General features: G+C 46.3%; 1 protein-coding gene across 3 annotated transcripts in view; it reads left to right on the top strand.

Annotated features, from left to right (window-relative positions):
• Positions 1-13,133, top strand: part of LOC143274825 (uncharacterized) — a 64,115-nt gene that overhangs the window by 39,665 nt on the left and 11,317 nt on the right. For all 3 annotated transcript variants that reach the window (XM_076578762.1, XM_076578763.1, XM_076578764.1), the window contains one exon: positions 11,515-11,607. In XM_076578762.1, coding sequence (XP_076434877.1) covers positions 11,515-11,607 — 93 coding nt within the window. The remainder of the gene's footprint in view (positions 1-11,514; positions 11,608-13,133) is intronic.

Below are 13,133 nucleotides of genomic sequence, written 5' to 3'. Positions count from 1 at the left end.
ACAGAGAGACAGGCCGACAGACGAGAGAGGAAGAGAGGCAGATGACAAAGAGAGGGAGTGAGAGAGTGATATATATATATATATATAGAGAGAGAGAGAGAGAGAGAGAGAGATTCAAAAACTTTATTACTCAAGGATAAAGATTTTAGGCATCGCCCAGTCTTCCAATCTGTCCTTGTGACAACAATAACAATAACAACATTAACGATAACGAAAAAAAAAAATGTTAACATTGCTACATCCACTGCTACTACAACGAAGAATGATCACCACCATCATCATTAACATCGTAAAAAGTAATAAAACGAACGCATTCATACATTCATATCCATACACATGCACACACTCTCTCCACCCAACACACACACACACACACACACACACACACACACACACATATATATATATATATATATATATATATATACTTATGCACATACAGAGACATGACCGAGGTGAGAAACATATAGCGGACATAGAGAATAGAGAAGCACAACTTTACCATTGCACATATACAAAAGTGATTAATCTGTTGATGCAGATGTTACAGGTAATAACATCCATTTACAGGCGAACAAGTAAGAACAAAGCACAAAGGTAGAAATAAAATAAATTCACTGCATGTAGGTATAGATACAAACTTCACGGAAAAAGCATGATTTTTTGTATTTTTTAGCTGGTTATTATTTTAAAAAAAAATAAAATAAAAAAGCAAGCTTTGTGGGCCTATTGTTTGTGGAGCAGAAGTTCTCGTATGTTTGATTTGAAGGAACGTAATGAATCGCATGTCTTAATGAACGAAGGAAGAAAGTTCCAAGCAGATGGTCCATAGATTTGTACAAATCGATGCGCACACGAGGCAGAATATAATTATCTGAATCGTAACGCTCTGACGCCCGTTGAACAAGGTCACTGAGGTATGGTGGTGACATGTTTTTGTGTACTTTGAACATGAGGACCATTTTATTGTAGTCGAATTGCTTGTATAGTGGTAATATTTCCAGTTTTGTTAATTTTTCATCTGTTGATAGGGAGTGGTCTGGTAAAATAAGTTTAGCTGCTCGTCTGTGCAATGAGTTAACTTTTTTTAGCTGGTTGTGACTGGCATTGCTCCAGACTGTAGATGCATAATTGACATGAGAGAGACAGTGTGCCCCGAAGAATAATTTTCTGGTTTGAGTATCGACGTAATATCTAAGTTTATTGAGTAAGAACAAATTGCGGGCTGATTGTTTGCATACATGGTTGATATGAGCTTGCCAGTTCAGTTCTTTATCAATAATTACCCCTAGAACGCGGTGCTCACAAACTTGTTCAATTGAGTTCTTGTTTACCTCGAGCTTTAAAATGAGAGGTTTACGTTGGTGTTTCTGTCTGGATGTCAATGCCATACTTTTTGTTTTGTGTGGGTTAAGTTCCACGTGGTTTTGATAACACCAGTCTGAAATGTCATTTATTCCCTGTTGTAGAGATGATTCTACAAGATCAATGTCGGTGTCACTACAATGAAGGGAACTGTCATCAGCGAACATATCGCAGATGACATTGCTAGGTGATAATTGCATCGGCAGGTCGTTAATATAGATGCAAAAGAGTAGGGATCCAAGAACAGAGCCTTGCGGAACACCACGATCTACATGACCTTCAGAAGAATACGAGCCGTCTAAGTAAACACGCTGTGTTCTGTTTTCCAGGTAAGACCGGAAGAAGGAAACAGTTGCCTTGTTTTGAGTATACTCGGTCAGTTTTTTTTATCAGTATTCTGTGATCAACAAGATCGAAAGCCTTTTTTAAATCTAGAAAAACTGTTCCAGTGATCTTGTTTTGGTTGACTGCAGATAACCACGTATCACAAAGCCGGGTTAAGGCTGTGTGACAGGAGTGATAACGCCGAAAGCCGGACTGAAGGGGATGAAAAAGGTTATTTTGCTCCATATGTTTCATAAGGTGCTTGTGGACGTGTTTTTCGAGAGGCTTTGACACTACTGATAGTAAGCATATCGGTCTTAAGTTGTTGAGATCTGTGATATCGTTTGACTTTGGCAGTGGAATTACTTTTGCTGATTTTAGCGCAGATGGAACGTTGTTCTGTTCGATGCACAAGTTGTAAATGTATGTAAGGGAGTCTACTATGTAGGGTAGAGCAAGCTTGAGAACAGATGCATTTAAATTGTCTGGACCCATTGCTTTCGTATTCTTTAGATTTGAGATTAAGGAACCAACTTCATGAACAGCAAGTGGTGGGATAGCGAATGAGGTACTGGATTTAAGACGCTCTTGACAAAATGTTTGTAGCGACGGAGGAGTAATGTAACATTCTGAAGGAAGGTAGTTTGCAAATGTTTGTGCTGATTTAGCTATGTTTAAAAAATGGTCGTTGAGAGTATCCGGTGTCCACACAGTGGCGACAGCATTTGTCTTCTTTTTATGCTTATCGGCAATTTCATTAACAGCACGCCATAATGTTGCCGTGTTTCTGTTATTGCTGATAAGTTTTTCAAAATGATCTGACTTTGTTTGTTTAACTAAATCTTTCACTTTATTTCTTTGCTTTTTGTATTCAGTCTCTTTCCCAGCAGCATCTAACGCATCTCTAAGTGCCATAGCTTTGATAAGATCTTGCGTCAACCAGTTCGGAAGTGTTTTGTGTTTCACTCTCCTTGTCCGAAGAGGAGCATGTCTGTCAACAACTGCAAGAAAGGTTTCATACCATACTGTTAATGCTTGCGCTGGATCCACAGTCATGAATACTTTTTGGAAGGGTGCCAAGCTCAAATCAAGAAAGAATGCAGCGGAACTGAAATTTTTGAAAGAGCGGTATTGGATCGTTGTGTGACCCTTGTTTTGTTTTCGAGGAAGTTTACAAGACCATGTACAGAGAACGGGGCAATGGTCACTGATGCTTTTGTTGGACACTGTGATATCGCATACCAGATCTTTGTTATTTGTGTAAATATGGTCGAGAAGTGTGAGTGACGTTTTCGTGATTCTGGTTGCATTGTGAATGAGTTGATGCAATCCAAAGAGAGTAGTAGTTGATTCCCATGCAGGTTGTGGTTTGAATAGATTAATGTTGAAATCTCCTAGCAGAATGACATTTTGTTTATGTTTATAAACATTGTCCATCATTTGTACAAAGTCATCATACCAAGGAAACTTAGCTGAAGGATTTCTATATAGAAATCCTACGAGGAGAGGGGTGGACTTGGAAGGTTTGACCTGTAACCACATGCATTCCACATTGTTGGTTTCCAAGTCATGTCGTCTCTTTGTAAAGCGTGAAATATTTTGATGAATATATATTCCTAGTCCTGTTTCACCAGAGTGATTTGCATCACGTCGTATGAAGTTATAGTTAGGTATGGATAAGGCCTCGTCTGTGAAACGGGAATCAAGGCGCGTTTCGCTGAGCCCGAGTATATCAATAGGAGGAGAATCATTTAGTAGCATGCATATATCATGAAGCTTATTGTATAAATGATAAACATTCAAGTGACCAAGCCGTAACCCTTTATCATTCCTGATCCCATCAGACTGTTTCACAGTAGTCGCCATAGTATAATGGGCTGTAAGATGACAATATATAATCAGGAGTATTAACACAACGATATGTTTGAAAGAAAAACAAACTGTAAATAAAGAAAGTGGGGATGCTCGTTCAAAATGGGGGTAAGCTGAGCAAATGTCTGATTTTAGCTGTTGCCTGAGAGCAAAGAAAACAAACAAGTAGTACAGCATATAACACATAGGAAATGTCAAGTTAGTCAGTCAGTGTGTGTTCTATTTGCACTGGGCAGGTTGTGGCAGAAACTTCACACACGGCAGTGCCGCCAACGCCGCTTAGTGAAGGCGGGAAGTTCGAAGATAAGAATCCGCAGAAACTGTTTTCCACACAGTGGCTGTGATCAAGACAGCATTGATGCACTTCGCAGAACAGCGTTCACCACAGTCAGGAAACAATACGAAAGTTAATAATCCGCAGAGAGAAACCTTGGGACGACCACAGCACAGCCCAACTATTTGTAGAAGAACTAACGGCATACACAAACACCAATTACTAGCCACAATATGTAGACACAAGCAGGATTACATCTGCAAAGTAATAATAATACTGAATAATAATAATAATAATAATAATAACAGTAATAATAATGATAAAGAAAAGAAAACTAATAGGAAACAGATAAAATCCGAACAAAAAACAACAACAACAAAATACAAAAAAAATCAAGCACTGGAAACGCAACTGATACTATTTGAAGACACGAAGTTGTTCAGTGTTGACACTAACACGGACAACAGAAGGTTCGGAGATGTTTGACGAAAAACACCAATTCACGTCAGGGTTAACACGTTCAAAGTCACTGTTTTTCACTGAGTACCAATATCAATAACCAGCAGGACTAATAACCAATAGGACTGCCAACATAAGGGTTACACACACACACACACACACACACACACACACACACACACACACACAGATATATATATATATATATATATATATATATATATATAAAGACAAGTGGACTAGTTATCAAATGTCTTTGAAGCACACACACTCACACACACACACACACACACACACACACACACACATTTTTTCTTCTGTGTAACAGATATGTGCACTTGTATTTTATACTTTAGTACGATAGCGTAAAACAATATAGGTACACTTGATTTATTCACACACTGATATTTTCAGAACTGAAAGAGATGCTGGGGAGGTGGATACATAAAACACGGCCAGTTATACCACGGAAAGGGTGGGCCACTTCTGAGAGGGTGTGGAGAATACAGCGGTGGTGGTGGTGGTGGTGGCGGTGGTGGGGCCACAGGTCCACACACAGAACCGTACTGCCCAGCAGGAACATATTGCTGCTGTTCCCTGACAGTACAGGCAGGAGGCGGCGGACAGTGGCGAGGCAGAAACCAGGGCACGGTGCGCTGCCTCCTTGCTGGCTGGGTGACGGGTTCAGCAGAGGAAGGGGGTGGTGGTGGGGCCAAGTGAGCATGCCGTGTGTCGTCACGCCTGATGGACAGAGCAGGAGCGGGGGAGGAGGAGGATGGACTGAAAGTGTGGTGGGGAGAAATGGGGTGGGAGAGGGTATTATGTTGTGGTTGGGGAGATAAAGTTGTATGTGTTAGCCTGTGTTTTGGTAAATCTGGAAACTCCGTCTGGTTCATGGGGGGAGGGGAGGTTGTGTTGGTAACTCGTCGTTTGTTCATTGAATCATTGGGCACAAGGGCAGAATGTGTGGAGCGTGGTGGGTGGGGAGGGGTCGGCAGGAGGGGGGGCCGTTTTGAGGGGGGATGGTTCATCATTGGGTGAGGTGAAGTGGGATCTGGTCGAAGTTGGATTTTTGAAGGGTACAGATTTTCGGCCATGCGCGCTGTACCTTTTTTGCTGGGAATATAGGCACTTGAATAGAGCGCCATTCTTGGCGCACCACTTTGAGTTGTGAAGGTGGCACAGTGGTCGACGTATGTCACCCCCATGTCTCTGCAGGCCTCATGGAGATGGTCGTTGCTGGGGTGGATGATGGCGTTCAGGGGACTCCGCCCCTTAGCAGGGATGATGGAGGAGGCCTGAACTGCTGCCCTGGGGAACACACGTTGGCACTGTGTGATGAGGGCTCCCCACTGCTGTCTGGAGATACTGGCTTCTGTTGTGGAAGACTCACAGCAATCAGCAATACCAACGTGAAACGTTGCCTGCTTCACGTTGGGGCAGGGAGTTTGCTCAGTGAGCCACCGTGTCAGGCCAGAGACCGTTAGGTCTTGAGCACAGACTTTCTGGGGCTTACCACTGGGCGGGGTAGAGCGGCGTAGATCCACACTTCTTAGTGTTGAGTCGCCAAACAGGATTGTTGTTGTATCCTTGGCGACATAGACTTGGTGGAAAGGGTGTTTGGGGAGAGGGGTTTTGTTGTCAGCTGGTTGTACTGACCGGGGGGCTGACACGTTGGCTTGGGGATTCTCTGGTGTGGGATTCAGTTGTGTGTGATGTTGGCAGTGGAGAGGGTGGAGATGGTGGGGTAGAATTTTGTGGGGATGGGTTTGTGGAGTGGTCAGTGGGCGTCTGTGTAAGTCGTGTCCGTCTTGTGTTTGGAGCTTGGTGTTACTGGATGCACATGTTGGCTGTTTATTTGAACTCATGTAGTGACTCTGTTTCGTGTTAAGTGCAGCTATCTCAATGTTGAATGTTTGTTTATTTGAACACATGTAGTGATTCTGTTTCGTGTTAAGTGCATCTATCTCAATGTTGAATGTTTGTCTCAATTGTTGAAGTGAAGCTCGGAGAGCAGAGATTTCTGACTGAAGAGCTTGTGTAACTGTGCTGAAGTGTGACATGGGAACACAGTCACCATGACAACAGCTGCTGTCTGTGGGTGTGTCTGAAGCATTGCTGGAGTCATGTGTACAGTTGGTGTCAGGTTCGTCACTTGTAACAGGCTGAGAGTCTTTTGTCATGGACGTGTTAGAGTCACCTGTTGTGGAAGTGTTGGAATCGTCTGTAGTTGTGGTGGAACATGGGTTGTCTGCTAGATGAATGTTTTGCTCGTCTGGTCCGCTGTTGTCAGTGTTGGGGGTGCAGGGAGCATTGTTTTTTCCGTGAGGGGGGCTGAAGGAAGTAGGTTTGGTGATGTGGATAACTGGAGAGGGTGGGGAACAATCCGCGTCTGGTCTTTCCACTGTCGGATGTGTTATGTCCTCTTCAGTTGTCATGGAGACGGGGGGATGAGTAGCTGGAGGGGGTGAGTAGTCTTCAGGCTGCAGGGCTGGATCGCTGCGGCGTGGGGTGTTTCCGGTCTGTGTGGTGAGGGCGAGTGGCAGGGCTGGGTAAACATACGTTTCCTCAGCATCCAGCTGTGTGGTTGGCGTAACCGGCGCTGCGGCAGTGGTAACGTGCTGATGGCTGGCCGCACACACTGATGCCGTGCTGTCCGCCTTTGGTAGAGGTGAAGGGGTGACTGGCAGCCAGTGTGTGAACGATGGAGCGTAGAGAGAGAGAGGAGGGGGGCGGGGGTGGGGGGGGACGGAGGGAGAGAGACAGAGACAGACAAAGATATGCATACATCCATAACGACAGGCACTGTGTGATTAATAGCTATACATATTTTCGAACGTCGGACCATCGCCACGTCGGGCAAAAAGAAGAAAGAACAAAGTGTGTCGGACTGATGACACGTGGGACTGATGACACGTGGGACTATTTCCCTGTCGGACCATCGCCACGTCGGATGAATGATCGTCGGACTATTGACATGTCGGACTATCGAGATGACACCAGAGGAAGACTGCAGACATTCAGCCAGGCTTCATTACACCCAAAGAAAGACCTGTTGGTGCCTGAATCCCCATCGTGTGTATACGCACGCAGATCAAATACGCACGTCATAAATCGTGCAGTCTGTGTCAACGTTCGGTGGGTTATGGAAACATGAACATACCCAACATGTACGCCCCCGAAATCGGAGTATGGCTGCCTACATAGCGGGGTAAATAAACAAAACGGTCATACATGTAAAATGTTACATTTGTGTGTGTGTGTGTGTGTGTGTGTGTGTGTGTGTGTGTGTGTGTGTGTGTGTGTGCATGCACGCGCGTACGTGACTGAAACCTGATTGAATGACACAGAAAACGAGTGAAGAGCGCCCAGTGGCAGCTGTCAGTCGGCTCTACCCAGGTAGACAGCCTTTGGTGCAAATGACCCCGTGTTTGTAAAGCGCATGGAGCTTGGTCTCTAACCGAGGATAGGCGCTATGTTAATATCCATCAGTAGTAGTAGTAGTAGTAAGGTTGTTGTTGTTGTTGTCGTAGGTTGATGTTTGTTGTTAATGTTGTTGCTGTGGTAGGTTGTTGTTTGTTGTAGTAGGTTGTTGTTTATTGTTGTTGTGGTATATTGTTGGGTGCCAGGTCAGGGGCATAGCCCTTGCTACTGGTACCATGTAACCCAGTGCTACCTGCAGCATGTGAAGTCTCCCAACGACGGACCAGGCAGCAGAGGAGGAAACATTTCCCAACGGCTGTGAGGGCGGAAGAGGATGACCTAAGGGCAGGGGGAGCTCTCATCCTTGGCTGGAAATCCTCCTAGGAAACCTTAACTCCGAAGAAAAAACCTGCACCTGCCGAGGCCGTTCTACACGTGGCATTGTCTGTAGGCAAGAGAGTGGGGAAGGGACTGCACAACTCCTCGTCACTAAAAAAAAAATTCACCTGTGCTGGTCTTCCTCACTAGGCAACCAGGCTAATGTCGGAACGACGAGCTAGCCCTTCAAAACCCAGCTTTCCCAAACCCTGCGGCGATGGAGAAGTGGTTACGGGGACAGGCAGAGGATGCCTCTGGCAGTTCCTAGTCACGACTCTGCACACAGGCGGCTGTGGGGTGATGGTCGTCGGCAGTAGACTAGGGCAGATGCGGCGCCCGTATCCTCCCAAAGTGTCAGAACAGGCCTTTTTAGGGACAGCACTGCTCTCCCCACATGGGGAAGGGGAGATAAAAGGATCCCTAAACAAAGCCTGCCTCACCTAGTACCTAGTAGGAAACCGCACCTACTTGGACATCCAACACTAGCGGTCGAAAACAACAGAAGAAAAGAACCAGGAGTCATGCCCTGACTCTGGGTGCTTGGAATGTTCACACCCTTTTGGACAGAGACGACAGACCAGAAAGGCGCACAACGCTCATTACTAGAATGCTTGATCGCTACAAGGTGGGCATAGCAGCCCTAAGCGAAACCATGTTTGCCGGTGAAACCCAGCTGGAGGAAGTTGGAGGGGTCTACACCTTCTACTGCACTGGGAAGCCAGAAGGCACCCCAAGAACCTCAGGCGTGGGCTTTGCCATACAAACCAAACTTGCACGACAGCTTGACAGCCTTTCACGTGGGATAAACGGTAGGCTGATGACCCTGCGTCTGAAGCTGTCAGAGGATCGTTTCGCCACAGGAGCTCAGCCGCACCATTTCAGCGGTAGACAGAAAGGACAGGCTGATCATCCTTGGGGATTTCAATACCCGCGTCGGCGTGGACTTCTCGTGGCCAAAAGTCTTAGGACAGCACGGCACTGGCAAGTGCAACTCCAACGGACTGCTTTTGCTCTCGCTCTGCGCGCAGCATGGACTGACCATCACCAACACCCTCTTCCAACAAGCGGACAAGTACAAGAACACATGGATACAACCCCGCTCCAAGCAGTGGCACATGCTGGACTATGTGATTGTCCGGCAGAGGGACAGAGGTGATGTTTCCATTACACGCTGCATGAGAGGAGCAGTCTGTTGGACGGACCATCGCCAGGTACGCAGCAAGATAAACATCAGACTTGCACGCAAGCTCCAACCAGCCAGGCAAAAACCCCCTAGGAAGCTGAACATCCACCGCCTCCCTATCACCAAGGACGTGCTGCAGCAGCAAATCCAAGCAGCTCTCCAAGAAATTCCTGCATCGACTGATGTAGAAGAAGTTTGGAGCACCTTCAGAGATGCTGTGTACACAGCAGTAGCTGACACACTCGGCTTTGTACAGAGGAGCCACAAAGACTGGTTTGACGAGAACTACTCTGGAATCTCCAAGCTCCTGAACACACTGCATATAGGGCATCAGGATCACATTTCCGATAAAGACTGCCAGATGAAGAATAACCAGTACTTGCAAATTAAGCAACTCGTACAGAAGAGGCTGCGTGAGATGAAGAACACCTGGTGGGAGAGAAAGTCCGAAGAGCTTCATTCTGCTGCTTGTCCATACGACATGAAGACCTTCCATGATGGTCTCCGAGCTGTGTATGGGCCGAGAGTCACAGGATCAACCCCTGTCCGAGCCTTGGACCAGACCACCCTCCTGACAGACAAGAAAGACATCCTTGCCCGCTGGGCAGAGCACTTCAACACCCTCCTCAACAGGGACTCGTCCGTATCTGACTAGGTAATTGCAGCCCTCCCACAGCTACCAGCCAATGACTCGCTAGCTGCCCCTCCCACCAAGGCCGAGACCCGGAAGGCCCTGAAGCTGACAGGAAAAGCACCAGGAGCGGATGGAATCCAGGCGGACATCTACAAGCATGGAGGCGAGGTGCTGACAGACAAGCTGTTCCAGTCTATCTGGGAGAGAGGGGAGGTCCCGCAGGATTTCAAGGATGCTTCAGTTGTCCACATTTACAAACGGAAGGGAGACAAAACATCCTGCGATAACCACCGTGGAATCTCTCTCCTCTGCATCGCCGGCAAGATCTTCGCCTGCATCATACTGAACAGACTGGTTGACCATGTCTCCAACACAGTCATCCCTGAAGCATAGTGTGGCTTCCGCTTAGGCAGGGGAACATGTGACATGGTGTTTGCCGTACACCAGATGCAAGAGAAGTGCCGTGAGCAGAACAAGGAGCTCCACATGGTCTTTGTAGACCTGACTCAGGCCTTCGACACGGTGAACCGCCGTGGTCTGTGGAAGATCCTCCTAAAGTTTTGCTGCCCAGAGAGCCTAATCCAGCTGATTGCGTCATTCCACGATGGCATGCATGCGAGAGTACAGGAAAATATTCACATGTCAGGTCTGTTCCCTGTGGTAAATGGAGTGAAGCAGGGCTGCGTCCTGGCACCCATACTGTCCTCCATTCTCTTCTCTGCCATGCTGATTGATGCCTTCCAAGACTGTGACTGGGGCATCTACATTCATTTTCGCACAGATGGCAAACTTTTCAACTTGCGGCGACTCCACGCCAGGTCCAGGGTGTTTGAGGCACTGTTGAGAGAGTTCCTCTTCGCTGATAACTGAGTGCTTGCTGCACACACCCATGAGGACATGCAGTTTATTATGGACAGGTTCTCAACCTCCTGGAGGCGCTTTGGACTCACTATCAGCCTCAGCAAGACGGAGTCCATGTATCAACCAGCTAGCTCACAGAACGCCAGTGCCCCCACCCCCACCCACCCCACCCCCCCACCCCCCCACCCCCACCTGCAATCAAGATCGATGACACAGAGATCAAGTCAGTCGACAAGTTTTGCTACCTGGGCAGCACCCTATACAGCAACGGAGCCCTTGATGCAGAAATTACGCTGCGCATCGCCAAAGCCAGCTACTGGGTGCCAGCTGAAGGAAGGCCACCGTGAACTTGGAAGACCCTGCAAGTGCTTCAAGGACACCTTGAAGACAAACCTCAAAGCCTGTGACATAGACATCGCTTCCTGGGAAATTGATGCCCTTGACCGCGCTCGCTGGAGGATGCTGTGCTATAGTGGTATAAAGACGTTTGAAGACAAGAGAACGCTGGCCATTAAGGAGAAGCGTGAGCGAAGGAAGCAGGGCTCAACTTCTGGAGACATTTTCCCTTGCAACACCTGTGGGAAGTGCTGCGCATCTAGAATCGGCCTCTTCTCCCATATGAAGACACGCACCGACAGATAAGCCTGCCTGCCTACTCATCCGTCGGACTGACGGGAGACTCTATCATTGGTATATTGTTGTTGATGTTGTCGTGATGGTTAACTTGCTCCCTGTGCTCAGTGGGTGTCGCCGTCCCAAGGCCATCGTCCGTTAACCAGACTGACATGTCGGACCTGGAGGACCTGCTGCAGATCCTGGAGACCAGAATGAACAGTGAGTGCTCCTGTCTTTCTCAGTCTCAGTCAGAATTGTATAATATTGTATTATATTTCTTTTTCTTTTTTTTTTCTTTTTTTCACAACACATTTTACTCTGTGTGAAATTCAGGTTGCTCTCCCCAGGGAGAGCGCGTCGCTACACTGATGCAGTTTTATTTGTTTTTCCTATCGAAGTGGATTTTTCTACAGAATGTTGCCAACTCTTTTGTTGCCGTGGGTTCTTTTACGTGCGCTAAGTGCGTGCTGCTGCACACGGGACCTCGGTTTATCTTCTCATCCGAATGATAAGCGTCCAGACCACCACTCAAGGTCTAGTGGAGAGAGAGAAAATATTGGTGACTGAGCCGTGATTCGAACCAGTGCGCTCAGATTCTCTCGTTTCGTAGGCCATCATTCGACATGAAGAAATGAATATTTTAGTGTTTTAGGTTCTGAAGAGATAATTTTTTTTAGTGAAGAGCGTAAGGCAGAGGCGGAGTCAGTTGTACGGACTTGATGTTGAAGGTTGGTCCAGATGTGAGGAGCAGCAAAGAGGAAGGAACATTGACCATATGTTCTTGTGTTGACACGAGCAAATTTCAGAAGGTAACAGTCAGAGGAAGAGCGGAGAGAGAGTTTTTGAGGGAGAGTCAGCACTGATGTGGTCAGAAAGATAGGCAGGTCCTGTGGAGTGGAAAGCGGAAGAGTAGAGACACGCAACTCCATATTGAATTCTCACTTCTACGGACAGCCAGTACAGAGTACATCACTGCTGCTGCTGCTACTACTGCTGCTACTATTTCATATAAGTATTTAGATTAAACTGTTGGATGCTTGTATTTGTAATACTGATTTGCAAATATGTATTAATTGAACTCTGTGTGTGTGTGTGTGTGTGTGTGTGTGTGTGTGTGTGTGTGTGTGTGTGTTTTCTTTTTTCTACATCCTTTAATTCAACGTTTCTTTAAATTGAGTTATTAGTGTAATGTAAGTGTGTGAATATGTATTTGCGTACATGCTTGCATGCCCCTGTGTGTGTGTGTGTGTGTGTGTGTGTGTGTGTAAGGGAGGGACATCTATATATATAGTGTTCTATGAAATGCATTTTGCTTTAATCTAAGCTTTATTTACTTCATAGCTTTTATAGTCTGATTCATCTCTTAAGTGTGCTTTTTCATTCATATGAAGACACTGGATGTTTTCCATTGTCAGATAGCGGTTGATGTGTTTTTAAGGCATGTTTATAGTCAGCTGGATGTTGCAAGGCGCTTTGAGCAGCACTGGTGCTGGATATCGCGCCATAGAAAAACTATGTATTACTACTACTACTACTACTACAACTATTGCTGCTGCTGCTGCTACTACTACTACTACTACTACTACTACTACTACTACTACTACTACTACTGCTACTACCACTAAAGAATAGAAGAAGAAGAAGAAGAATTTTATTTTTGCCTGGCGCCTTTCCATGCAAAACATGAAAAGTTATGTTTCACGATGTAAAACCACAATGCTGAAACGCGCCCTCAAAATCTGATC

Source organism: Babylonia areolata, chromosome 29 (genome assembly GCF_041734735.1).
Source record: "Babylonia areolata isolate BAREFJ2019XMU chromosome 29, ASM4173473v1, whole genome shotgun sequence".
In the NCBI taxonomy this organism is placed as follows: Eukaryota; Metazoa; Mollusca; class Gastropoda; order Neogastropoda; family Buccinidae; genus Babylonia; species Babylonia areolata.
This window is presented reverse-complemented; position numbering and strand designations above follow the sequence as displayed.